Source organism: Triticum urartu, chromosome 5A, assembly GCF_056163025.1.
Source record: "Triticum urartu cultivar PI428250 chromosome 5A, HENAU_Tu73, whole genome shotgun sequence".
Lineage (NCBI taxonomy): Eukaryota > Viridiplantae > Streptophyta > Magnoliopsida > Poales > Poaceae > Triticum > Triticum urartu.
Window position 1 is genome coordinate 580,429,251 of NC_141877.1, and position 27,792 is coordinate 580,457,042.

The following is a 27,792-nucleotide window of genomic DNA, read 5'->3' on the forward strand; positions in this document are numbered from 1 at the left end:
TAGTTTCCTTTGGATATCCTATGAAGACACATTTCTTCGATTTGGGTTCGAGCTTATCAGGTTGAAGCTTTTTCACATAAGCATCGCAGCCCCAAACTTTCAGAAACGACAACTTTGGTTTCTTGCCAAACCATAGTTCATAAGGCGTCGTCTCAACGGATTTAGATGGTGCCCTATTTAATGTGAATGCAGCTGTCTCTAATGCATAACCCCAAAACGATAGTGGTAGATTGGTAAGAGACATCATAGATCGCACCATATCTAATAAAGTACGGTTATGACGTTCGGACACACCATTATGTTGTGGTGTTCCAGGTGGCGTGAGTAGTGAAACTATTTCACATTGTTTTAACTGAAGGCCAAACTCGTAACTCAAATATTTTATTTCCGCGATCATATCGTAGAAACTTTTATTTTTGTTACTATGATTCTCCACTTCACTCTGAAATTCTTTGAACTTTTCAAATATTTCAGACTTGTGTTTCATCAAGTAGATATACTCATATCTGCTCAAATCATCTGTGAAGATCAGAAAATAATGATACCTGTCACGAGCCTCAATATTCATCGGACCACATACATCAGTATGTATGATTTCCAATAAGTCAGTTGCTCGCTCCATTGTTCCGGAGAACGGAGTCTTAGTCATCTTGCCCATGAGGCATGGTTTGCAAGCATCAAGTGATTCATAATCAAGTGATTTCAAAAGCCCATCGGCATGGAGTTTCTTCATGCGCTTTACACCAATATGACCTAAATGGCAGTGCCACAAATAAGTTGCACTATCATTATTAACTTTGCATCTTTTGGCTTCAATATTATGAATATGTGTATCACTATGATCGAGATCTAACGAACCATTTTCATTGGGTGTGTAACCATATAAGGTTTTATTCATGTAAACAGAACAACAATTTATTCTCTTACTTAAATGAATAACCGTATTGCAATAAACATGATCAAATCATATTCATGCTCAACGCAAACACCAAATAACACTTATTTAGGTTCAACACTAATCCCGAAAGTATAGGGGAGTGTGCGATGATGATCATATCAATCTTGGAATTACTTCCAACACACATCGTCACTTCACCCTTGACTAGTCTCTGTTTATTCTGCAACTCTTGTTTCGAGTTACTACTCTTAGCAACTGAACCAGTATCAAGTACTGAGGGGTTGCTATAAACACTAGTAAAGTACACATCAATAACATGTATATCAAATATACTTTTGTTCACTTGCTAGCCGTTCTTCTTGAAGTTCCCCTTCTTCCCTTTGCCCTTTTCTTGAAACTAGTGGTCTTGTCTACCATCAAAACTTGATGTTTTTCTTGATTTCTACCTTTGTTGATTTCAGCATCGCGAAGAGCTTGGGAATTACTTTCGTCATCCCTTGCATATTATAGTTCATCACGAAGTTCTACTAACTTGGTGGTGACTAGAGAATTCTGTTAATCACTATCTTATCTGGAAGATTAACTCCCACTTGATTCAAGCGATTGTAGTACCCAGACAATCTGAGCACATGCTCACTAGTTGAGCAATTCTCCTCCATCTTTTGGCTATAGAACTTGTTGGAGACTTCATATCTCTCAACTCGGGTATTTGCTTGAAATATTAACTTCAACTCCTGGAACATCTCATATGGTCCATGACGTTCAAAACGTCTTTGAAGTCCCGATTCTAAGCTGTTAAGCATGGTGCACTAAACTATCAAGTAGTCATCATATTGAGCTAGCCAAACGTTCAAAACGTCTGAATTTGCTCCTGCAATAGGTCTGTCACCTAGCGGTGCATCAAGAACATAATTCTTCTGTGCAGCAATGAGGATAAACCTCAGATCACGGATCCAATCCGCATCATTGCTACTAACATCTTTCAACACAATTTTATCTAGGAACATATCAAAATAAACACAGGGAAGCAACAACGCGAGCTATTGATCTACAACATGATTTGCAAAATACTACCAGGACTAAGTTCATGATAAATTTAAGTTCAATTAATCATATTACTTAAGAACTCCCACTTAGACAGACATCCCTCTAATCCTCTAAGTGATCACGTGATCCAAATCAACTAAACCATGTCCGATCATCACGTGAGATGGAGTAGTTTCATTGGTGAACATCACTATGTTGATCATATCTACTATATGATTCACGCTCGACCTTTCGGTCTCCGTGTTCCGAGGCCATATCTGTATATGCTTGGCTCGTCAAGTATAACCTGAGTATTCCGCGTGTGCAACTATTTTGCACCCATTGTATTTGAACGTAGAGCTTATCACACCCGATCATCACGTGGTGTCTCAGCACGAAGAACTTTCGCAACGGTGCATACTCAGGGAGAACACTTCTTGATAATTAGTGAGAGATCATCTTAAAATGCTACCGTCAAACTAAGCAAAATAAGATGTATAAAAGATAAACATCATATGCAATCAAAATATGTGACATGATATGGCCATCATCATCTTGCGCCTTTGATCTCCATCTCCAAAGTACTGTCATGATCTCTATCGTCACCAGCATGACACCATGATCTCCATCATCTTGATCTATATCAATGTGTCGTCACACGGTCGTTTCGCCAACTATTGCTCTTGCAACTATTGCTATCGCATAGCGATAAAGTAAAGCAATTATTTGGTGCTTGCATCTTATGCAATAAAGAGACAACCATAAGGCTTTTTCCAGTTGCCGATAACTTCAACAAAACATGATCATCTCATACAACAACTTATATCTCATCACGTCTTGACCATATCACATCACAACATGCCCTGCAAAAACAAGTTAGACGTCCTCTACTTTGTTGTTGCAAGTTTTACGTGGTTGCTACGGGCTTAGCAAGAACCGTTCTTACCTACGCATCAAAAACCACAAAGATAGTTTGTCAAGTTGGTGATGTTTTAACCTTCGCAAGGACCGGGCGTAGCCACACTCGGTTCAACTAAAGTTGGAGAAACTGACACCCGCCAGCCACCTGTGTGCAAAGCACGTCGGTAGAACCAGTCTCGCGTAAGCGTACGCGTAATGTCGGTCCGGGCCGCTTCATCCAACAATACCGCCGAACCAAAGTATGACATGCTGGTAAGCAGTATGACTTATATCGCCCACAACTCACTTGTGTTCTACTCGTGCATATAACATCAACACATAAAACCTAGGCTCGGATGCCACTGTTGGGGAACGTAGTAATTTCAAAAAAATTCCTACGCACACGCAAGATCATGGTGATGCATAGCAACGAGAGGGGAGAGTGTTCTCTACGTACCCTCGTAGACCGAAGCGGAAGCGTTGACGCAACGTAGAGGAAGTAGTCGTACGTCTTCCCGGTCCAACCGATCCAAGAACCGTTACTCCGGCACCTCCGAGTTCTTGACACACGTACAGCTCGATGACGCACCCCGGGCTCCGATCCAGCAAAGCTTTCGGGGAGGAGTTTCGTCAGCACGACGGCGTGGTGACGATCTTGATGTTTAACCGTCGCAGGGCTTCGCCTAAGCACCGCTACAATATGATCGAGGTGTAATATCGTGGAGGGGGGCACCGCACACGGCTAAGAAAACGATCACGTGGATCAACTTGTGTGTCTATGGGGTGCCCCCTGCCCCCGTATATAAAGGAGCAAGGGGGAGGCCGGCCGGCCCTTGTGGGCGCGCCAAGGAGGAGTAGGATTCCTACTCCTAGTTGGAGTAGGTTTCCACCTTTCCTAGTCCAACTAGGAGAAGGGGGAAAGGGGGGAAGAGGGGAAGGAAGGGAGAGAGGGGCCGCGCCCCAAACCCCTTGTCCAATTCGGACTGGGCTTCGGAGGGGCGCGCGCCACCTCCTTCTCCTTTCCACTAAGGCCCATTAAGGCCCATTGCTTCTTCCTCGTATTCCCGTAACTCCCCGGTACCTCCGAAAATACCCGAATCACTCGGAACCTTTCCGATGTCCGAATATAGTCGTCCAATATATCGATCTTTATGTCTCGACCATTTCGAGACTCCTCGTCATGTCCCCGATCTCATCCGGGACTCCGAACTCCTTCGGTACATCAAAACTCATAAACTCATAATATAACTGTCATCGAAACCTTAAGCGTGCGGACCCTACGGGTTCGAGAACAATGTAGACATGACGGAGACACGTCTCCGGTCAATAACCAATAGCGGAACCTGGATGCTCATATTGGCTCCCACATATTCTACGAAGATCTTTATCGGTCAGACCGCATAACAACATACGTTGTTCCCTTTGTCATCGGTATGTTACTTGCCCGAGATTCGATCGTCGGTATCTCAATACCTAGTTCAATCTCGTTACCGGAAAGTCTCTTTACTCGTTTCGTAATACATCATCTCGCAACTAACTCATTAGTTGCAATGCTTGCAAGGCTTATGTGATGTGCATTACCGAGAGGGCCCAGAGATACCTCTCCGACAATCGGAGTGACAAATCCTAATCTCGAAATACGCCAACCCAACATGTACCTTTGGAGACACCTGTAGGGCTCCTTTATAATCACCCAGTTACGTTGTGACGTTTGGTAGCACACAAAGTGTTCCTCCGGCAAATGGGAGTTGCATAATCTCATAGTCATAGGAACATGTATAAGTCATGAAGAAAGCAATAGCAACATACTAAAAGATCGGGTGCTAAGCTAATGGAATGGGTCATGTCAATCAGATCATTCACCTAATGATGTGATCCCGTTAATCAAATAACAACTCTTTGTCCATGGTTAGGAAACATAACCATCTTTGATTAACGAGCTAGTCAAGTAGAGGCATACTAGTGACACTCTGTTTGTCTATGTATTCACACATGTATTATGTTTCCGGTTAATACAATTTTAGCATGAATAATAAACATTTATCATGATATAAGGAAATAAAATAATAACATTATTATTGCCTCTAGGGCATATTTCCTTCAGAAATGACTTGGTTCACGGGAAGAGTAATCCTCATATAGAAGCATTAAACAATTTTTTGTGTAGCTACTTCAACTCCCTATGTAATATAGGTTCTTGAGTATATAGCAGATTATCAGGCAAGGCTAATGTTGATAATACCTATAGTAGGAGAGACTCATCATGGCATCCACTAGATCAGTTGTGGTCACTGCCACTGACAAACCGGCGCTCTTAGTTGATAATTTTTCTCATCATTGACTTCCATAAGGCCTACGACACCGTCCACGGGTCCTTCCTTAGGGAAGTATTGATCCGCAAGGGATTTCATGATCGTTGGGTGACAAGGGTTGTGCAAATTGTCTCTAGTGGCCGCACGACCAAATATTAAAAGCGAGGTAGGGCCGTTCTACCCAAGTTTCTTTGAGGTGAGATAGGGAGATCCCTTCTCTTTGTTCCTATTTAATATGGTCATGGATGCTCTTTCCGCGATCCTTAACAAGGCCAAGGCATCCAGTCACATTCAAGGAGTGGTTCCTCACCTCGTGGTTGTAGGGCACTCTATGCTGGAATACGCGGACGACACCATCATAATGGTCAAAGGATCTGACGCAGATATTTTGAGCCTCAAATTTCCCATACTTTGCTTCCAACAGATGTTGGGATTAACCATCAACTTTCATAAAAGTGAGGTCATGGTCATGGGGTATGATGAGACCATGCATCAAAGCATTGCCGACAGATTGAACTGTCGATTGGGGACCTCTTATCTAGGGACCCCATTAGTGATTCTAGACTCTCGGTGTCGGATCTTTGTTTGTCCGTATCCAAGATTCAATATCGAGTTGAGCCTGGCAATGTAGGTGGCTCTCCAGATGGCATGGAAAATGCCCCTAAACTCGCCCCTGACTAGCCTTCTCATGTTCATTATGGGCTTCTACAGCCTCCATGAAACTCTTCATCATGAGATAGCCACTGTCCAATCAAAATTCTTCTAGGCATGCAAGGGTGATAAAAAAATACCATATGGTTAAATGGTCTCATTTGCAAATCTAATGACCGGCGAGGTCTAGGTATTGTGTCCTCCAAGTGGATAAACATTGATCTCCTGTCCAAGTGCCTTTGGCGCATAGCGAACAATGAGGGCGGGCTTTGGCTGGAGATTATCCGATCCAAGTACTTGCGGGGCCAAGCCTCTGGCGTTTTGTCAATGCTTCAGGGCCTCCCAATTCTGACAATCTATAATTCAACTCCTTTCGGTTCTCCGGATTGGTACTTCGATTTTTGTAGGGTCTAGCTCATCCACTCTATTTTGGATTGACCGTTCGATGGGTGATATGTCGTTTACTGTCCGCTTCTCGGAGATTTTCTCCATTTGCTCCTTACCCTATATCTCGATTGAGGCTGCCATTATTGATCTTGGGAGCCATGCTTTTCGTCATGCGTTTGGCATTGCTGAACAAGATGCTTGGAAGGGCCTCTTGGAGTGTGTGGCCCTTCACACCCCGAGTTCCGATCGGGACCGGGTCTCCTGGCACCTTCAATCCGGTCACCGGTTCTCCACTAGATCCCTCTACCATGCCATTGCTCCCTTGACTAGCCAAGAACCCTTGATTTTACTTTCGAAAATGAAACTCCCCTTGAAGATCCGGATTTTCATTCGGCGGTGGATTCATGGTCCAGTACCTTCAGGGGTAGAGGTACTCAAACGTCATGGACCGGATGATGGTTTGTGTCCTCTTTGTGATACGGCACCAGAGGACTGAAATCTATCTTATTCTGGTGTGTTTTAGCGTAATTCTTGTGGAGTTGCTTCAGGGAAGTGGTAGGTGGTGCCACACCAGCTTACCTGACCTCTTTGAGGAATTGATGGCCTACCGGTAGGGACGCGCCACATTATGTGGATTGGGATCGGGGCCCTTTCTTGGATCCTTTGGACGATTCATATAATTAGCTAGTTATCAAACGCTTTCCGTTGCGACGCCCGATCGATGTGATATATAAATTTTGTGGCTTTATACAAATTTGGAGGCCGCTTAGCAGCACCGCGGATCACGCAGCCATTGATGTTCTATTGGTTGGCTGTGCGTCATTTTGTGGTTTTTTGCTTGTTGAGTTGGGGCCCTCAAGATGGATCTGTTCCTATGTTTCATTTGTACTCTGTGAGTTGTTTTCATTCTTTCTTTTGTTGGTACCCGTCGTGGTTCCATTTGTTAACTTTGGATGCTTATGCCCTATGGTGCTTTATTTATAAAATGAGGCGTAAAGCCTTTTTTAGTTGGTGCAGGTATGGTACTCACAAATGGTGCAGGAGAGGTCATCATTGCCTCCTGTCAACTGTTGTTCTACTAAAACGAATACACTTGATTTTTTTTGAGAAAGAAATTACAAATGCAACGCTCACATACACACGAACACTCATCATTATGAACATACACACGCATACCCTACCCCTAGGAGCATCTCTGAAAGACTGAAGCGGCAAACCTTGAGATTGACAAAGTCACCCGATGCACTTTCCAATCGATGCGAACATCATCTCCCGCTGAACACACATCTCCGGAATGCCTAAAATAAAATTCAGAAAAATGTGAACACCCATGTCAAGTCTGAGAGACTTGAACTTTGATGGGCTGGTTCCACCAAAAAAATCTAACCATCTAAGTTTACACTCAATTTGCTATTCGTATGCATATCTTACAAACTCACACTCCCTACACATCCATCCCCACAGTGTTCTCACTAACCACAAGGACGCCGTCCGTCTCCTTTTTCGTGGTATCGTTGTCCCCCTCAGTGGGAGCCACAACCACTGACGTGTTGGGCTTGTACTCGTGCTGCCTCGCAATCACCACGAACACAACGAAGTTGACCACCCCAAGCACAGCCAGCATCCAGTAGAACAAGTCAAGCCTCCCCCTATCCAGGTTATTCCGTATCCATGCCCCTCTTGTCACGGTGTGGACAAGGAAAACGAGGAAGCTACTCAAGAAGAACCCCATAGACAACGTGACCAGAAAAAGGCCCGTGCTCATGGACTTCATCCTCTCCGGCGCCTCGCGGATGAAGAATTCGAGCTGCCCCACGTACGCGAACGCCTCGCCGGCGCCCACGATGAAGAACTGCGGCACCAGCCAGAACGCGCTGATGGCAACTTGCGACTCCCCGTTCGCCGCGTCGCGGCGCATCTTCTCGACTAGCGCGGCCACGACCATGGCCACGGTTGCGAAGACAAGGCCCGTTCCTACGCGCTGGAGCGAGGTGAGCCCCTGCGCGCGGCCGGTGAGGCGGGCGGCGAGCGGCACGAGGAAGCGCTCGTTGAGGGAGGTGAAGAGGAGGATGGAGAGGAAGAGGAAGACGGAGAGGGAACCGGCGGGGATTTCGAAGCCGGCATTGAGGCGACGGTCCATGCGGGTGGCTTGCTCCACGGAGAATGTGGTCATCTGGGAGTATATTGTCCAGAAGAGGATGCAGGTGGACCAGATAGGCATCAACTTCACCACCATCTTCACCTCCTCCACTTCCGTCATTGTTGAGGTTGATGCCTGCTCCTGCTTTTTCGGAGTTGCGGCCAGGTCGACTTGATCCATCACTGCAGCTTTGTCGAGGCACCTGCATGGGGATCACAAAAGTTAATCATGCACATTTTAAGCAAAAACATGGACAAATATCGTATATAATAGCAGTCTTGATAAATCTCGGTCGATTGAGACTTCGTTATGTCTCGGTCGATGATACATTGATAAGACAGTCTATCTTAAACCACCCCACATGATTTATTTTTTCTCTATTTTTGGATCTGGATCCATTTGAGTTTGGAGCAGAAGATCCATGTACCCGAGTTATCCTTTTTGTTAGCTTCCCTGGCAACTCCATCTCAACGTCGACACAGACATGACACGGGGACAAGTGGCGTGCTCGTACTAGCGGAAGAGTACACATCATAATTATGAAGTCCTAGCTGTCCCGGACGAACGGTGCTAGTCCACAGTCCATGTTAACCATGGGAAATTATGTGGCTGATATCCAAAACACCATTTTGTTTATTTCGAATGAAATAAGATAAAATGATGATGGAAACAACGAACGATCGAGCAGTGATATTTGATATTATAATACGAACAGCTAGCCACATGCATATGATCCTACTCAGACAGCAAGTAGCACATCTTGTCAGCATCTTTAGGATGGAAATGGCCCATCCACCATTATTATTTTTGTGTGGTAGCGTTTACAATTTCGGTAACAGAAAATTTTGTATCTCATGCATGTATCCAAAATTTAGGTAATTTAAAAAGTGGATTTCAATCTATCAAAATCGACTTAACTTTAGTAAAAATTGGTCAAATTCAAATATTGTTTGAACGAACTTCATTAACATGCTTGAAAATAGCACGTAGTTACTCGTCGGCATCTAGTTAGTGCAAATGGCCTCCAAAAAAAGTGATGTAAACATGGTTTTCACTCAGTGAGATTTCGATGAAATTCACTGAATTTCATTAATTTCAGCAGACATTGAAATATCTACCTTCTGGCCAAAATATTTCAGCAATTTTTCAGTAGTACACATGAATTCAAATATTTTTCAAATTATTTTTCAAAAAAATTCAAACATGTAATTGAATTCAGGTTAATATTTCAGCGTTTTGACCGAAATGCAAACTGAAATCACTGATATTCACTGAAATTCGGTGATTTCGGTTGGTGCTGAATTTTTCTTGAAATATAAATACTAATAATTACCTGAGCCTGTCAGTATGGGCCACCTTGGCCGTGTGGAATCCATTGAGCTCATCGGCATTGGCAGGGGTCGGCAGCTTGCGCTTCTTCCACGCCGTCCACAGCACCCTACCGATGACCGTGAGCGGGCTCCCCGCCGGCCGCCGGTACCTGTACTTGGACGTCCCCGCCACGAGCACGACGACGCCGAGGGCCATGGCGGCGGCCGACACGCCGTAGCCCCAGCCCCGTCCGACGTTGTCCTGCACGTACACCAGCACGGTGACCGCGAACAGGGACCCTAGGCTGATGCAGAAGTAGAAGCGGTTGAAGAAGAAGACCATGGCGCGCTCCTCCCGCGGGTTCCGGCCGTCGAACTGGTCCGACCCGAACCCCGACACGTTGGCCTTGAGCCCCCCCGCGCCGGCCGCGATGACGTACAGCGCCACGTACAGCAGCGTCAGCTGCCCGCCGCTCGCCGGCACGCACTCGTGCCCCTGCGCGCCCCGCGCGTCCACGCACGGCGGCGGCCTCATGCTCGGCACCACCGTGTCCACCGCCAGCAAGCTCACGCCCTGTGTTGGTCCATCGGTTAGCGACGCAATGCATGCAGAAGCACGGTACAAGTGGAAGTGGATGCGTGTGGTAGGTTAATTACTGCGGCGGCGATGGTGGCCGAGACGGCGATGGTGAGGTACCGGCCGAGCTTGGCGTCGGCGAGGAAGCCGCCGACGATGCCTAGGAGGTTGAGGGTGCCCATGAAATTGGTGACGATGGTGGCAGATTTGGCGTTGGAGAGGTGCAGCTCGCCGACGAGGTACGTCACCAGGTTCATGGATATGCCCATCACGCACACACGCTCCGCAAGCTCCGTCCCTGCAACAGCAAGTCCAGATTAACGCCATTGATGGCTTTACACGCGCCCTGAGCTCATTAATACAGCCTTCAAATTCAAGTGCGCCGGCTGAATGCGGCGCACATGACGGCGTACGTATACGTACCTAGGATAAGTCCGGCTCCGAGCCATCCCCCGGTCTTGGATTTGTCCACCGGGTTGCCGCGGAAGTCGACGGCATCATCGGCGTCGCTGTAGCCGCCATGGCCGCCGGCAGAAACCTGCATGTGTTTGCACAGAACCGTGAGCAACTCGCCATGCAATCTCATGCAGATAACTAATCATCCTCATGCAAGCATGTGCATGCCCACCCAGCTAATGTCTGGGCACTCACCATTGCCGGTGCTAGCTTGTGTACGTAGACAGGGAAGGAGGAGAGGAACGTTTGTGTTGTGAGGCAGGCTGAGAGGATGAGCAAGAGATCGATGATTTAAGCTCTCGTGGTTGTGGTTGATGCTGAGTTTCGCTGGTTGCTTGTCTGGATTAACTTCCGTTTTCTGGCCAGGTAGCGCGAAAAAGAGAAAAAGTGGAGATGATCTAGCGGCAGTGAGCGGGCAGGGACTGGAGGATGTATGCTGGCCACGTCTTTGCCATCGGACGGACAAGTAAGATGATGACCTGGGCGGTTGCGTGGTTTGTGACTTTGTGGTGGGTGGCTCTGGCTTGGCCAACATTTTCCGTGTAAGCTTTCTCCGTGTGGATTATGGACTCCGTACTATAAGCATATTCCGTACCGGTCCACCCGTAGGTGTAACACAACATCAGTATTTTTGAATGATGTGAAGATTGCTCACCACGCCTGCCTGCCGCGCGGTAGGTGTAACATCAATATAATCCTAAACGTGCGGACCTATTACTTGAGTTTTATGCCCTGTTCGATAATCACCCACTCACGAAATCTCCGGAGCGAGGAAACTGCAACTCCACCATTTTAAACTACATCTCCGCCAACTCCGCTCCCGGAGGTGTGGAGCGGAGCGATACCGAACAACGCCTTACTCTCTGGCTCTCTGCCCCCCTCTAATTTCAGCCGGTGCAGGCCCCTGTCACCAATCCTACTGACCCATGTTAATAGATCTGTTAAATACATAACAAAGCCCCCATAGCTCTATCATTACTCGTGTAAGATTATCAACTCCGTGATAGCACTTTTCTTTTGTATTTTGTTTCTCGAAAAACTTGTAGCTAAACCTGGGTGTATTGCACCCTTGATGATTTGTGGCTTCAAATATGCATCAATATTTTAGAAATGCATGTGTTTATGGCCAATGAGCGGCTCACATTATGTCACACATACGGGATAACTTGCACGCAAGATAGGCCACTTAGAGTTCTCATTTTTATGTAAAAAGACTGTAATCCCCTTTTTAATAGTTTTGTAGCCATATCTCGCCATACTACAGTGGTAGTAGTGAAGACGTAGGGGTTAGCCGAGAGAGTTAAGTTGGACAAAAGAGGCATGATGGAGAGTTTGGCTTGGTGGCTTTGGAAGCACCAGAAATGGGTGCATCTTTGACAGGCTAACACCCCTCCATCTCGTGCCTGGTGCAACAAATCCAAGACGACGCATGCCGATGGGCCAAGGCAGGGGCCTTCAGGTGAGATAGTTTGTTGCCCGAGAGATAGGCTTTTGTTATGGTGGGCAGAGCATCCCATGTCTCTGCTCCGGTCATTCACCTTTGTGCCATCGTCAATGAGCACGTGTAAGCGATGACCGTACGTCTGTACCATGTACACCCAACTCTTAGGGTGTGTTTGGTTCGAGAACGAAGTGGAATGGAATGTCATGGTTTCATTCCATTGGAATAGGTTGGCTCCGTCCTTGTGTTTGATAGGGGCAATTCACAGGAATGGAATGGTTACATTTCGGTGTTTAGTTTCTGAGATGGAATGGAATGAATTTGTTGATTGCACCACTCAAATTATTGACTTTGGCATCAAGTACAAACAGGATACATGTAATAAAAAATTGTCAAATAAATGCTAGTTATTCCGTCATACACATGTTAAGAATCTGTCAAAATACAAATATCTACATGTCAAAAATCTGTAAAAAATACAAGTACCTACATGTCCAAAAACTGTCAAAATACAAGTCATCCATCTACATATTGAAAATCAAGCTTGTCGTGATTAGGAAAAGGTACCAAGGTGTTGTGATTAGGGATAATACAAGGCATCCACCCCTAAACGGTTCCAAATCTTGTTGTGATAGCTACGAATGAAATCAATCATTGTCGTCGCCGCTTGCAGCTACTTGCCCAGTCGCCGGCCAGCGCCAGAAATTCGCCACCGAGGGGCTTGCGAGGTGCAGCCGCTCGTTGTATTCCAGCTTCAGCTAGCGGAGAACCGCAGCGATCCGGCGCGGAGCTTGGGCAAGGAGGCCGGAGGCCGGCGGAGCTCTGGTAGGCGATAGAGAGAGGCGTTGCCGGAGAGTGAGAGACGAGGAGACGCGGCGCCGGAGAAGGGGATAAGAAAGGGCGCAGAACGACAGGGAGTGGTGGCGCTGGGATTGGGTTCGGAGACGAGGGAGTCGTGGGGGAGGCAGGAGATGCGAGGCGTTCCGCGTGGTTCCTCCAAATCGGAGGTACGAGTGTGTTCCGCATCTCACGCGAATATTCCGTTTGAGGGAATGGATAGGTTCCAATTCTTCGCTGCTACCGAACACAGGAATCAGGCCTAGGAACGTAATGGACCCGTTACATTTCACCCCATGACCTGAACCAAACACACCCTTACTTTCCTATCAATGTAGTGATACTCAATCTTTGCACATTCGGGAAAAAATTATGGAGCTTGTCAACGAAACCATGGCGGAGGCACCTAGTGTACTTTCATTGTGAGCTGACGCCCATCAGCCAAAGATGTGACATATTTCTCGGAACAAGCTTTCACCCCCTTTATATATAAAGCAATCATCGAACCAAGTACATGGTCTAAACACCTAAGCTTCATGACTACGCCCCCAGGAGGGAAAATGGCCCAAAGCGTCGCCGTCGCACGCGCCCCCCGCCGCCGCACGCGCCCCGCACCGCTGCTCGCCCTGCGCTGCCGCCGCACGCGCCCCCCGCCACCGCGCTCGTCCTGCGCCGCCGCACGCGCCCCGGTAGCCCCGCTCGCCATGCACCGCCGCACTCGCGCCGCGTGGTGGCCGTGGTGCAGCTCCGGGACCCCCCCGCGCACATCCAAACCGCGGGTACGGCGAGCTTGCGGGCACGGCGACGGGCGCGGCAGGACACGGAAGCGGGCGTGCAGGCGGTTGGACGCGGATGAGGTAGGACGCGGGCGCGGCGGCGCGCGCAGCAGGACGTAGGCGCAGGCGCGGCGTGGTAGCAGGTCAGCGCGGGGCGCGCGGGCGGCGGATACGGGCAAGGCAGGATGCGGGCGGGGCGACGGGCATGGCGACGAGCACGGCGAGCGCGGCGCCCAAATACAACGTACATGTCCAAAATGGATCCGCACCCCCGTTGGGCACATCAGCTGACCCAAATACAAAAGCGGACACGGATGTCTGTTTGGCCGACCCAAACGGACAAAAAGCGGACAAAATCCGCGTCCGTCTGGGTCTTCCCGTTGGAGTTGCTCTAACTTCTTATTTTCTATCGAATGGTCTGATCTGGAGTAGAATCAAGAAGTGATGCTTATATGGTTTGCATTTATTCATGGAATGGAACAAGTTGAATATGCTATAGAGGAAGTACATGACACTCGGTTCAAAGTACGTCTCACCAAGATACCTCACCCCCGTACGTATACTGCATCGTGCGTGGACGCACGTCATGTGCGCGTGGGCAGTGCAAAACACAGCCAGTTTGGTGGCGAGGAAGATCCGATGGATTTGTGGGGAGCCACCGCGTGAAGCCGGCCGTCGACGTGCCCCCCGGCCCGCGTGGACGCACAGCGCCGCCGGGCCACACGTAGAAGTCGGCTACGGAACTGCCACCAGGTGGCTGGCTCCGGGACGGAGGTTGCCGTCGACGCTGACTTGTCAAGATCTCACTGGCTGCCGCGGTTCGACGTGGACGGACGGCTCCTTCCTGCGCGACGGCAAGTCTGCCAAGCAGCCAGCTCCACCGGCCGAATGGAGTTTGAGTTGTTGGACTGGCCGGATGGGGACACGCATCCATGCAGGCCAGGCAATTCCGACGCTGACGTGGCGCCAGCTAGCTAGCGATTACCGGATGAACCCGCCTCGGATGATTTGCGTGGCGGGACGTCTCTACAATCTCAGTTCATGCTTCTCATCGGGTTTGATGATATTTTCGGTAGAGCTGAGCAGTATTTTCTCCCTGTTTGTCCACTACCGAGAAAACACGCACTCAGACGATGCCATACACGCGTGTGTAATCAGCACGAGGTTTTGGGAAAACGAAACTATTTTGTGCACGGCGACTGGTGGCCGATTTATGCATGATCCATAATCGGACGCTGTTGAGGCTCGTACTACGTGTTTTGCTGGCTCATCTTTGGTAAAGATTGATCGGGTCATCAGCCGTTCGCCTCTCTTCTCCGTCCATCTCTCATGACAACACAACCCATGTTGTAAACCTTGTTGCAACACGACCCATGTCGTCCCCGGCGTCCTCCACAACATCGGCTCCAGCACCGGCGACCGGCGTTTGCAACTTGGCGGTGTCTCCCACAACTCTCGCTCGCCGTACCCCCCCCCCCCCCCCCCCCCCCACGTGCCCGTCGCCGTTGGATCGAACACACAGATTCAAACCGTAGACAAAGTCATGCGTAGGTGCCTGCGTAGCTGCTGGTTGCTACAGGGTTGCATATTGCGCACTCTGGCAGTCGTTATAAACAGGGCCATACCAGGGAAATGAGAGACCCTGTGCAAATTAAAATTAGGCTCTACAATCATTTTTTTTTTGTCAACACTGTAATTTTTCATAAGAAATTACACCAGCTGGAAGCACAAGTTCAAAAGACCTAACGACGTCACATACTAGATTGATGGATTGTGATTGGAGATAGATACATAGGGTTGCTTGGCGTAAAGTACTTCCAACAGTTATTTACTCTAGCATTAATGCTTCAATTAATACCTTGATTAACAAAAAAATTGGGGGCCCTCCGATGCTGGGGGCCCTGTTCAGTTGTTCATGTTGCACATGTGGACATACTGCCACGTTCATGCACAGAGAGGCTCGGGATGTTGGTCTTCGTCGTCGGCGCCAAAGATGGCCACTCCCGCGGGCGGGAGGGTGAAAGAGAAAACTGAAAAGGGATTGGGGGAAGAACAGCTACAGCAGAAGCCAGAAGGAACCAATGATAATCTCTAGTGGTTAAGAGGAAGGGGAAGGCCACTGGGGTTTGATGCCCGCTGGAGTCTGTTGTTCTTATGGTCTTCTCTGGTTGTTCCAGTTTCCTATAGTCTTCCCCCGGGATGTTGTTGGGCAGTGGTTTAGTGTTGTCATATTTTCGCCCCATGGTGGGTGATCCGTTTTAGGGTCGTTAACAGTGGTTTTTCTGGCGATGCGTCAACTCGCTCCCCCCTTTCAGTCTCCTTTTTGCTTCTAGTCTGTCTCATTTAGCTTTGGCTTGGCTAGTGGATGATATTTTCGACAGTACTCAAACAGACTGATGTATTTCCGTTCATTGCAAAGTTAATGGAAAGGGGTGTGAGCCCGGTTGGAAGAGGAAGGGGAAGGCCACTACCGCGGCACGATGGCCCCTAACCCTAGCACGTCTGGGCAGCGGCGGCTCAGACTAATCTATCGATTTTCAGCCTCATACCATATAAGTACTTTGCACTCGTTTTGGACCGAGAAATCCTATCCCAACTCAAACCTACCTGGTCAGTTCTTGGGCACAACCCAAACCCAAACCGAACCAAACTGGCTTTCCATCTCTCAATCCAATATAGAGACCAGACCTTCATATACATAGACCAAATCAAAAACCAAAGAGACCAAAAACTAAGATTCGAAAAAAATTACTATTCCCAGATTTACATGAAGCTCGAGTGAAGTGCACGACACAGCCACCCTCTAGAAATAATCGACCCCGGCCGCCGCAAATCTCTGGCAATCTGTGGATCCCGACGTCCACCACGATCGACGTCAATGGGGCAGAAAGGCAGGAAGCGTAAGGGCATCCCTCTCCTCCTCCCAAGTCGAAGATCGCCCGTATCAGTGAGCCTCTGACCTAACTGATCGACTCCACGCCCGATTATATATCTGAATGAACGGGCGGTTATTAGTTTTTCCCTGGTAACCCTCCCTCACTGCCTGAGTTTGCTTGCTTCACTTGCGTGCAGTTGACAAGTTGGGTCACAGTGGGGCCATCTTACTGCTGTTTGAGACACCCTCTGGCTTCGCCGTATTCGTGTATGATGGTGTCCAACTCTACTAGCAAAAAGCCGAGGAGGTAGTATGTTCTTCCTTCTGCTCATTTACTTGCTTGCCAGCTTTTTTTAGAAAAGGAGGAAGATCCCCGACCTCTGCATCTGGACGATGCATGCAGTCACTTTATTAACTATTCACACAAGACCTTACAAAGTCATATAACAGTAAGACTAAAGCCCCTGTCTGGCAACATCTGTCGCTACTCCTATCCAGTTGATGAAGGGATGCTGATAGTCTGGGCCTAATACTAAACAGACCTCGCAGCCAAAACTAAACATCTAAGACCTGAGGTCCCAATCAGGATGCCTGCCGGGTATGGGCCACCTACCAATCCGGCGCACTCCTCAACTAGGACGCCTGCCGGGTATGAGGCCGCCGCATACTTGCTTGCCAGCTGATCTTGCCTTGTCATTCACCTAACCTTCTGGATTTTCCTGCAGAAAATCTGGGCCAACTTTGTCAAGGACTACATGCCGCACAAAGTCTGTACACATTTCTTTCCTTTGCATCAAAATAATTATCATTTTCCCATTTTTTTTGTACTCTGTATTCTTGTATATTGAGGTCATTAGTTGTTTTTTTTCTTTGTATTCTGTTGGCAGAGCATATAGTTGACGCTGTTGCAGGCATGCCAAAAAAAAAAACCTTTTTTTCCCTGAAAGTTCAACATTGTGTGAGCAAAGCGATTTATGAATAATCACCTGGTACAGGTTGGAACGTAAGGAGTGTATTGCTGTGCATCAATTTTTAGCTAGTAGTAACTGCTAGCTAGATATAATATGGTTTAGCCCTGAGACTACCAAAAAAGACCACTAGTGTCCATGCATTTTGAAAGACATTATCTTAGCTCATGAAGTTATTTTCATTTACGTACGCTGCACGAAAACCAGGACTTGGATAAGGCTATATCTTCTTAGACATAACTACTGAATTGGCCTCCTCTCATGATTTAGAGTTTGAATAATTATTATTATTTACTTTTCATATCTTGATCAGGTCATTTGGCTACAAGAGTTCAGGAGATTCGAGAACAAGGCCAATGTATTTAATCATACTGGTGTCAGCAAAGAACTTGCAGAGATGATCCAAAGATGGCACGCCCCTGGTCAGCTGCTAGCTGTCGGAAAGCCTGAGCACAAAGAAATCATCGAAGCAAAATTGGTCAGTATTAATTAGCTCTCTTCTTTGCTTACTATGTCCAGGAGCAATTTTGAGCAATACTTTCACCGTGGCAGAAAATACGCTGCCTGTATAATGAAGCTGTGTTGGAGGTCATGTGGGGCATAAAAAATCTCATGAAGAGTTTAGTGCCTCTTGAAGATGGTGAGCTGAGCAAAGAAGACCGGCTTCCCATGAGTTATGGGATGAAAACTGTCCTCAATCATCATGGATTCGATGTCACGCCGGAAATGGTGAGAATACCTTTCGCTTAATGTCCCCCTACGTCTGGCATGAAATGCTCTGCTTTATAGCTCCTTGACATTCACTTTCCAATAGTTCGCTGCAGTGACCGAAGTTTTCGATGCAATGTTATTCGTCTAGATGTTTTCCTTTTTGCAAACATTTTTCTGCTAGAGAGATGATTATGCAATGCTCCTTGTATCCTGCCAGGTTAATGACAAGATTATCGAGTATGCGTGCGTCTTGTATGACTGCTAGTTAGTATGCGGGCCCAAGCATTCTGAATGTTTGCAAAGATGTGGTGAGATCCTCCAAGAGGTGTCCGGCATTCAGTGTGAGGGATGGAGCGTGATGAAAATTGCGACAGCTTTGAAGATTTTAATCTTCCCTCATGACGATGATGATGACGATGATGACCACGACGATGATGAAGCATATCCCGAACTGGTAAATCATAGACCAAGTACAATATTTTGTAAAATTGTTCTTAGCATCTCCCTGATGTAAACTTCGCATTCACTAAGTTGTCAGGACTCAAGAAAAGAAGTACTTCGCTCTTTTCCTTCAGTAAATACGCCCATGGTTGTTTATTTTCAGGAATTCTCAGAAGAAGAGCTCTGTAAGTTGAGGAATGATGGATCACTCTACGACGGAAAACTTCTGAAGCGGTCCTGTATGTGCGTGTACAACGAGATGGTGCGGGCCCGTAAACTTATGGCCACTACGGAGATACGACTGGAGCTGTTGATCCTAGAGTCCCAGGAAGCGCATCAAGAGCCTGAAACTGAACCGGGGTAGGATGTCAGATGGGTCTGTAAAAATCGTTGGCACTGTCCTGAATATATTATCAGACAGCTGAATAATTCATTACCTGACGCCTTGCGCTGTTGCTTCCTCCTGTCTCATATGCAACCTCAGCCTTCTCTTCCCCCTCCAGCTCCGGCGAGCTCAACAAATTATTATCAGGAGTATGGCTAGACTTGACTCTTGTCAGGAGTGACGTCCGCCATGATCTCATCGAATGTATTTGACGTTGTCGAGTGGGATTTATGTGTTCGTACCAAACTTCATGTAGATAGCCTCACTTCTCGACTACTCCCTCTGTAAACTAATATAAGAGCGTTTTATATTAGTTTACAGAAGGAGTACATTTGTTTTTTTGGGCCAAGGACGCAATGGGTCGTTTAGTAAGGATAAAGGAGGAAAAAGACGATAAAGTCGCATTGACTTCATGCGACTTCATGGCTGCCACACAATACAAGATTGTATTAGAGTTGAGAGCTGCATTTGAACTCCAGCAAAAGGCTGAGGAAGGGGTAAAATATGGACTTGTCTCATCTCCACAGTAACATGGGCACATACAGCTATAAGTAAAACACAAGAGTATAATAATGACCTATTTATTGACCTATAGGATAAGGATACATCCTTGCACTTGTGTTTGCCAGATTAGCATTTATTCCCATGTTTTTCTTGGCGCAAGATGATTCCTCCTGCTGACTTTACGACGTGGTTTCTGTTTCTCAAAAGTAACTATGTAGTCGCGGTAAGGTGGGATCCGAGATCTCCATGCCAACACATCAAACTTGTCTTCATCATCAGGAATTTCAGCACCGGTTATCAGTTGTTGCCATGTCAGTTTTGGCAGCTCACTTTGCTCCGGGCCAGTCTCCCTCAAATCGTAAGCCCAACATCCTTGAACCTTAGCCCCCACATAGGACAACTTGGTGAAGTTGATAGGGATATTTCTCTCGAAAAGGTCCACAGGGTGTATGCCGAAGGAGCCATGCTTGCGAACTAGTTCTCTTATCCTCAGTAACATGCTGCACCAAAATTTAGTATCAGGATTAGCTCTTAATACCCCACCAATTATATTTGCACCAAGAAAAGATCCGTTTAGCTGAGTAGCCAACTGCATTCCCAGAGATGCCAGTTTTGGGTACTCATCAGGATCCATGCTTCCAAAGGCAAGTGCCTTGAAGAAGTACCAGTATTCTTCTTGCGGCAAACTCTTCATCCTGATGGGTTGGGCAGTTCCCATTTCAGCAACTTGATCTGTTCTGCCTATCACTACAATTTTACTCCCAGCACCTGGCATCTTCTGCAGACATGATCGGAAGTTTTCCCATGCTGCCGCATTCACATCCCAACTGAAATCAACAACAAATAAGTACTTCCCCGAGCCTGCCTTGCAGTTGACCGCAAATTCTCCAATATGCGGGTCATCGCCTTTATAGAAAAACATGTCGGAGAAACGACCCCGCACCCTCTCATCCCTGCAAGCATGTTGCACCAGAGTTTTCTTTCCGACTCTGCACGGGCCGATGATCGGAAGGATGCTGAAATTTGTTCCATCATGACTATCAACACCGGATAGTAAGAAGTTGAGGAGTTGCTCTTTCTCGATGTGGCGACCAAACATGCACTTATCCATGTGTAGATACGTATCATATGGCTGGCGAGACAGGCGAGGGCAGCTGCCAAGGAGCATCACAAACTCTCTCATATCTGCAGTATGAGCCTCCAAACTTTCAACAACACTTTTCAACTTTGTTGTGCTCCCGGTCCCAAATGCTACTGGTGTGTTCTTTGATATAGAAGCAGCAAAGCGAAGGCGCTTGGCGGTATTAAAAGTAGAAACGGCAAAAGATTGGCTCCGATGACTCACCTCGTCATCTTCGATGCTCTCTTCTCCAAGAGACTGGACCCTGAGCCTGTCCAGCATGTAGTACCCAAGATACATACCCTCGATGAGCGCCTTCAGCTGCCGGAGCATCCCTCGATTTGTGATGTGCCGCCCCTCTGCTTCTTCAACAACGCTGTGCATCCTCAGCAAGATGCGTTCCAGCCTTGTACGATCCTCCTCCTCGCATGTGTGGGTGCCATAACTTTGAGCCAGGAAAGAGATGAACCTGCTGACAAGATCGCCCGCAGCTGCTGAAATCAGAACCTCCATGCTGAACTGAGCTGAGATGAGACCTCCCTGGGAGCAATGACCAAATGGAAGATAATTTGCAGATTAAGAGCAGCAACACGATCCCAGAGGTGACTTGAAGGGGCCGGTCAATAAAGGCTGCAGTCTTCCAGAAGCATGACTTTTTCAACAAAGCATAATCAGTGACTTAATGCAGTTCAAACAGTTGAATATTCCTACACCACAAAAAGTATTTATTTCAGTCTTCTGTTTATACATTTTAAAGAATGCAGCTGGAAGAACCATTTTGTGGTTTGTAAATATCAACAAGTCTCCTAATTCCACAAGTGGACTGCCTCAAAACAAAAACAATTACAAAAACTCCACAAATGGACCAAATACAAGAGTGTCACTTTCAGACTATTTTGATGTTTCTCTTATTTTGTGCAGATGAGCAAAAAGTTGACAAAATAAAGACAGCTACTGATGGGATATAAAAATAATAAGATGGCTCACCAACCAAATAAGGTTTCCTCAAAACTTGTCACTGCATACTCTTACTGCAAAAAATAAGAACATCGTAGTCACAGTATGCTGGCTCGTAGCACAGGTCATCATGGGCATTTCCCTGAACAATACCAATGGTTACTCGGATGCTAAGCTCTCCAAAACATTAACAAATTTAGCACCCATGGTCACTCACGATTTTGTTTTACGTAATATTCCTCTGTAAATACTTTATAGTGATCAAAACGTCTTATATCTGTTTACAGAGGGAGTAACTATTAAGCACCCAGTAAGAATAAGGGAAAATAACCACGTGAAGTCCAAAACTGCAAAGCCTACATAGTATTGGTGGAAGGTGCATTGTACTATCATACTACACTGTAACAGCTACAGTACAATATATAGTATTTGTTTCAAAGAGGCAGTAAGGATGTGCAGGCATCATTATTTCAGATGAACTCACGACGACAAGTTGCTTGTTTTTCAGGCACGGAGATTATTCAGTTATGGTTGTGGCGAGAAAGAATCAGAAATTCAGAATGCAATGCCTAAGATAGTAAGATGCCCTTTACTCTGGGACCAGGGACGAGACAGAGCATGCATGCAGACGCAGCTAGCGGAAACAGGGGAGCTGCTTCAGGCATGCTCTGTTTCCGGCAACCAATGCAAGCCAATTTTTTTTGTACGGCCATCTTATTACATGCTCTAGAAGATAATTTTGCTATTCTAAAAATTTAGACCATAATGGGAAAGAAGAAAAAATTTAGACCATCTTACTACAGCTGGGTATATGCTCCTCGCAGCTCCTGTTGCTGTCATAGTTAGTAACACACTGATCATCTCAGCAATTATATTTCTTTTCTCTTCTTGCGGATGGGCAATTATATTTCTGGTATAATCATTCACCTTCCTTTTTTTTCACCCAGGCATCCCCCTTTCCATTAATCGCTTTACAAAAAGATAGCAGTATCCAGCGTATTACAACCATTCAAAGACCAGCGCACCAGCAAAAACAAAAAACTACTACATTAGTGTCAAAAACGCTCTTCTATTATGGGACGGAGGGAGTGCAGACTACACTAGTGTCAAAAAACGCTCTTATATTATACTGTAGGACGGAGGGAGTCCAGGAAACCTGCACCTATTACAGGAGAAAAACCTGATACCACCAAAACTACCCAAACAGTATCATAGCAGTCTCACAAGACAGTAATAAAAAGACTAAAGCAAGACCAACAGACACATGACCAGACAAACGTTCCACGAACAAAAGCACCAGGCCACGATGAAGGATGAAGCGAGTCCCACGATCCTAGACTTTTCTCCTGAATCAGTACGCGATGATCGATGATATTCAGTACTGTAGTATTATTTCAGGGCAGCAAGCAGCACAAGAGGTTACAATAAACCATCACGTCATCATTACCAGGCCTGATCATTACACAAATCAACGACGGTTAGGACACATGTAACAGGCGCCGCTTGTGCCTGCATAGCTTTTAATCATCTCTAAACACCCTCTAATTAGCACAGTATATTACAAGCATGTCAATCCTACAACGGGAGCAAACCACAACACACCAAATTCCTAGCTATAAACATATTTATTTATTTATTTAATAACTACGCCTGCTTCTACATTACGGCTGTCGCGGTATTATCACAGCAACTCCTGGTGCCGACAAGCAGCAAAGCCCTTACATAAGCTCAGGTTCCATCTGAAACTGGAGAAAGCACAAATCACTCAAGCTCAGGTTCCAGTGAAAATCACTCAAGCTCAGGTTCCAGTGAATTAGATGGCCAGTGAGCAGACAGACAACTGAACCGACAAGCAGAAGCCCTTATAAGCTCAGGTTCCATCTGAAATTGGGGAAAGGACAAGTCAGGCTACAGAAATATCGTGGATCAACATAACACGAATCACTCGAGAATTAAGTTTCAGCAATAAAAACAGCGCACATACATGACATGAGCTTCTCCTCAGGACATGTCAGCACCATGCAGAAGACACGACCAACACTCTGCTCTTCCAACCAAGGTAAAGGACTCCGTCCCTCTCCTCAAGCCTGTAGCAACTGTGGTAGCTATCCAGCAGTGTTTTGATGGTGTTGTTCACCACCGAACTCAGCGGGTACGGCCTGAATCCAGCCATTGCAAACCTAGCCTTCCATTTCCCAAACACCTCATGCCTCTCAACCCTTTCAGCACCCTCACACGCGATTAAATTGACGATATCCCTTGCGACACAGTGCTGCTCCGTGCTAATCCGTCTCTTGTCATCCCTTGGGAGAGCAACGTCTATTGACTCAAACATTGCCGTATAGTAGTCGAGAGTCTCCAAGTACCTTGGCAAGAATGCACTTGTGTTTGTGTTCGACTCCTGCTCAACAAGAGTCACCACCCTAGGGGACAGGCTCTTGATCATTCTTGCAATCCTGTCCCGGTGATTTTCCACGCTCACGCTTTCATCAGGAGTATGGTGCAGCTGATAGGCAAAATTCACTACAATAGCCTCCCCAGGTCTTATGTCCAGATGCTGAATATAAACCTCATGGCTAGCAGCACGAACAGCATTGAACTCAAAGGGCAGGCCACACGAAGCAGAGACACTATGCAATTTTGTCCCAACCATATCCAGTCCACCACCTCGGGCATAAGCAGAGTTTGAGTCATCTATACCAGTGATTCTTAGGAATGGTGGACCCCCGGGCCTCGCTGCAAGAGCCTGAATGATAGTTATCCACTGGCTCCCCTGTGCGATTTGGAAATCAATGATGTGAATGAAGTTCTCGCCTTTGATAGCTTCTGCTATGGCACCATTGGCTGACATGTAACCAAACTTGTAGAATGGGCAGATCTCACAGAGGAGATGCATGTAAGACATGAGCTCAGAGCCTGTAGGTTCTTTGCACTTCAAGGATTTATACAGCTTACTTCCAGAGAAAGAGAGCCTGGCCACAAGCCCTTCCAACATGTATGCTCCTAGGCGTTGCATTGGATCTCCAGAGACAGACACCAGCTGACCTAGCTCAGATATCAATAGTTCTGTCGCATACATATCATTCGCAGCAACAGCCTTACCACATGCTATGATCACCTGCTTCAAGTCTCCCGTGTCAATTCCCAAAAGCTGTCTCCAGTTATCTTGTCTCAAAGGATGGTTGGCTTGCAATAAGCTCTCGGGGCTGTCAGAGGCTATGTCCAATTCAGGTCCAAGAATTGCATTTTCTAGCTCCTTTAGTTTACTCTGGAAATCCGGTATCTCGGTAACACATGAAGCAGTTGGGGGTGAATCATATGTGTGGTATGAGTGGCTATCATTCTGAGACAGGGGGCTCCCACTTATAGGGGAGATGCTATGAGAAGATGTCGAACTCTGTGTAGGATAAACACCATTTGCTGATGATGATTCGAGTGTGCAGTACTGTGCTTCAAATACTTGAGGATTGGAACTAATTTTCTGTGACCCATCACCTGAAGATGTGTAGTGAACATCCAGATGATTTTGCATCATATAGAACCGTCCATTTTCTGCTAAAGGCACCGAGTTGTTGTAGTACGCCATTTGTGAATCATCTGAGCATCTATACGTACGTTCTGAAGCCTTAGCTGACATACTGGTGATTGCAACCTTGTGGGACAAGCTCAAAATGAAGTTGATCCTGCCATCTTTAAAGTAAGTATAATTAGTATGTTGCTATCATCAATCGCACACCATCAAAGTCACAGAAGCCAAGGAAGGAATGCATAAGCGCATCCTGAATCAATTTTGAAGTTAACACCTGAACTCACATCAATTTTACATGGGCATATGGTTTTGAACCAAATTATATTTCAGAAAGTATAGAGCAAATGCAATGAAGACCATATGTTCAAGTAGACAAACATCATTTCAACAAACTCATATAAATTTAATTGTTGACCAAACAGTGTCAAGCCACATCAATTTGAAGTTGATGTTTCTAATCATTTCACGGTAAGAAGTAAGAAGAAGCAATTTCACCATATGCTTTCTTGCCACTCCTTGTTTAGCTACCAATATTTTGATAAGACAATTGCGAATCAAACAGACTGAACACAGGTTATTAGATAAAGGAAAGCTTTTATTGAACCTCAGAAAATCAGATCAAGATGATTCAATTACTGAGATTCTATTTTGAAATACATCAATAACAGCTCACATTCAAGGCCATAGTTCCACCATGTAATCATGTATACACCCCGCCGTCCCCTACCGAACATTGGTGGCTTCAGGCTTGTGCATAAGCCTGCTTCTGGCTGGCTGAGTGGCTGTGCAGAAGCCAAGTAGCAAAATGAACGGCTGACACGAATGCATTATTCTCTGGTCAATTTAGGCTCCACTTTATTCCCAGTTTGCTTTTAGGCTTTTTCTTTTTTCTTCCTTTCCTTTTAGATTATGTTTAATCGCCTAGTTGTAATTCGTTTTTGTTTTGTTTTGTTTGGTCGTTGTATCACTGGTGCTACCTTAGCGATGTGTTGCAGCCGTGTTCCAGAAAGAAAGAAAAAAAAAGCATCCCCACTTTAGTTGTCTTTTCATCTACTACAGCATAGCCAATAGCAACCAGCGAGAATTCAATCGATGCATTTTTTTTAAGAAACTAGGCATACTTTCATTCCCAATTTCGTCGAGAAGAAGCCTATCAAATTGGAAAAAAGAAATTGAATTATGAACCTGAGGGTGACCAGGCCCCATAGGACTTGAAGCAAGTGGATGAGCAGAGAAGCAATGGTATATCAAGAACAGGGCATAAATTAAATTACAGATCTTTCTCTTAAAAACAATAAAACAGACTATTATCACTGGGAATTTAGTTGTATTGAGCCGCAGATAAAATAGACTTCTATTTATACAAAGAAAATAATACACGAGTGTGACTAGAGATAATAGAGGCAAACAGCTAAACCTAGTTTATTCTTCCGAGGTGCGGCGTGGGGGCATTTTTTGAGGGGCAAACCGAGGACAAATTCATGAAATTGGTTAGCAGCAACAGCACAAAACGCCATGAACTTACAAAATTCAAGAGCAACCAAACAAGTAGCAGGGCTGCTGAGCAACATGAATCACATCACAAGCAAAACAAGCGCAAGAAAGACAGGGCAGGGCCGCCATACCTATGCGGCCATCAAGAAACAAGCGGCGGCGGCGGACAGGATCTCAGATTCTTGACCGGACAGCGCAAGAAACAAGAAACGGATGGATGGGCGGTCAGGGTAAGGGTCAGGGGTGGAGGTGCTCCGAGTAGTACAAGAGAGGGAGGAAGGAGATAGGGGGGATTGACGGAGGAAGAGCGGGCGGGGAGAGAAGGGGGAGGAGGGGAGGGGAAATGGGTGATGGAGACGGGTGGATGGATGGTGGGGAAGAAGAAAATGAGACGAGGCCTCTGGACTCTGGTTGATTAGAATAAGTAAAGTGGCAGCAGCATTACCAGCCGGCAGAACCGGCGGTGGGCCAGTGCTGGGGCCGCCGGTAGCACCGGATATTTTCCACCCGGGGACAGTAGCGGCAGCGATTTGGGGTGCGGGGCGGGGCAAAATTTCATGTTTTGACCTTTTTTGCAAATAAAATTAGAATCTGACCCCATTCAAAAATATTTCGGGATCTGACCTTTTTGCCTATCGTCAGGGGGTCTGGCGGTAGGTTTGCACGTCCTATCGCCGCCCCCTCTGACGGTAGGTCCTTTGACGGCGACTGACGGCCGTTGGCAGACGCTGACGTGGAAAAGGGCCTACCGCCATCGGGTACGGCGGTAGGTTACTGAAGCCTACTGCCAGACCCTCTGGCGGTAGGGTCATGTGTGGTGGATAAGGTGGGAAGGGGCTTGTTTGTGGGCCCCACCACCACTCTTCTTCCCCACTCATCTTCTTCCTCGTGCTCAGCTCCTTTCCCCCATCTCTCCCCCTCACAAACCCCCCTAGATGCACTCCACTTGCTTGAGATTTCATCGGTGGATCCGGAGCATTTTCATCACCCAAGGTACCTCCCCCATTCCCCCTCCTTTTGATTGGTTGAGATCTTTGTTTTGTGTTGATTTGGTCAATTTATTGCAAACCCTAGGTGTTGATGTTGTTGTGTGCATT

General features: G+C 46.6%; 3 protein-coding genes across 4 annotated transcripts; all 3 read right to left on the bottom strand.

Annotated features, from left to right (window-relative positions):
• Positions 1 to 7,244: 7,244 nt before the first annotated feature.
• On the bottom strand, positions 7,245 to 11,008 carry LOC125510755 (Major facilitator superfamily protein). 2 transcript variants are annotated; one of them, XM_048676011.2, is made up of 5 exons: positions 10,853 to 11,008; positions 10,625 to 10,739; positions 10,282 to 10,499; positions 9,648 to 10,198; positions 7,245 to 8,516 (listed from the first exon to the last, which is right to left on the bottom strand). In XM_048676011.2, exons 1-5 carry the CDS (start codon positions 10,853 to 10,855, stop codon positions 7,619 to 7,621), a joined length of 1,785 nt encoding a protein of 594 aa, XP_048531968.1. In that variant the 5' UTR covers positions 10,856 to 11,008; the 3' UTR covers positions 7,245 to 7,618. The 2 variants fall into 2 exon arrangements, with proteins under 2 accessions (XP_048531968.1, XP_048531967.1); XM_048676010.2 differs by lacking the exon at positions 10,853 to 11,008 and having other exon boundaries at positions 10,625 to 10,745.
• Positions 11,009 to 19,455: 8,447 nt separating this feature from the next.
• Positions 19,456 to 21,530, bottom strand: LOC125510757 (uncharacterized). The gene has a single exon (XM_048676014.2). It carries the CDS (start codon positions 21,226 to 21,228, stop codon positions 19,729 to 19,731), a length of 1,500 nt encoding a protein of 499 aa, XP_048531971.1. The 5' UTR covers positions 21,229 to 21,530; the 3' UTR covers positions 19,456 to 19,728.
• Positions 21,531 to 23,041: 1,511 nt separating this feature from the next.
• LOC125510756 (scarecrow-like protein 21) lies at positions 23,042 to 27,075 on the bottom strand. Its single transcript, XM_048676013.1, has 3 exons — positions 26,827 to 27,075; positions 23,657 to 25,362; positions 23,042 to 23,553 (listed from the first exon to the last, which is right to left on the bottom strand). Exon 2 carries the CDS (start codon positions 25,307 to 25,309, stop codon positions 23,684 to 23,686), a length of 1,626 nt encoding a protein of 541 aa, XP_048531970.1. The 5' UTR covers positions 25,310 to 25,362; positions 26,827 to 27,075; the 3' UTR covers positions 23,042 to 23,553; positions 23,657 to 23,683.
• Between the last annotated feature and the right edge of the window lie 717 nt (positions 27,076 to 27,792).

Coding starts and splice junctions, on each gene's coding strand:
- LOC125510757 (XM_048676014.2), bottom strand. CDS start 21,228: ATGGAGGTTCTGATTTCAGCAGCTGCGGGCGATCTTGTCAGCAGGTTC.
- LOC125510756 (XM_048676013.1), bottom strand. CDS start 25,309: ATGTCAGCTAAGGCTTCAGAACGTACGTATAGATGCTCAGATGATTCA.
- LOC125510755 (XM_048676010.2), bottom strand. CDS start 10,745: ATGCAGGTTTCTGCCGGCGGCCATGGCGGCTACAGCGACGCCGATGAT. Junction 10,199..10,281: donor CGGCCACCATCGCCGCCGCA/GTAATTAACCTA, acceptor GGACCAACACAG/GGCGTGAGCTTGCTGGCGGT. Junction 8,517..9,647: donor GCCCATACTGACAGGCTCAG/GTAATTATTAGT, acceptor ATCCCCATGCAG/GTGCCTCGACAAAGCTGCAG.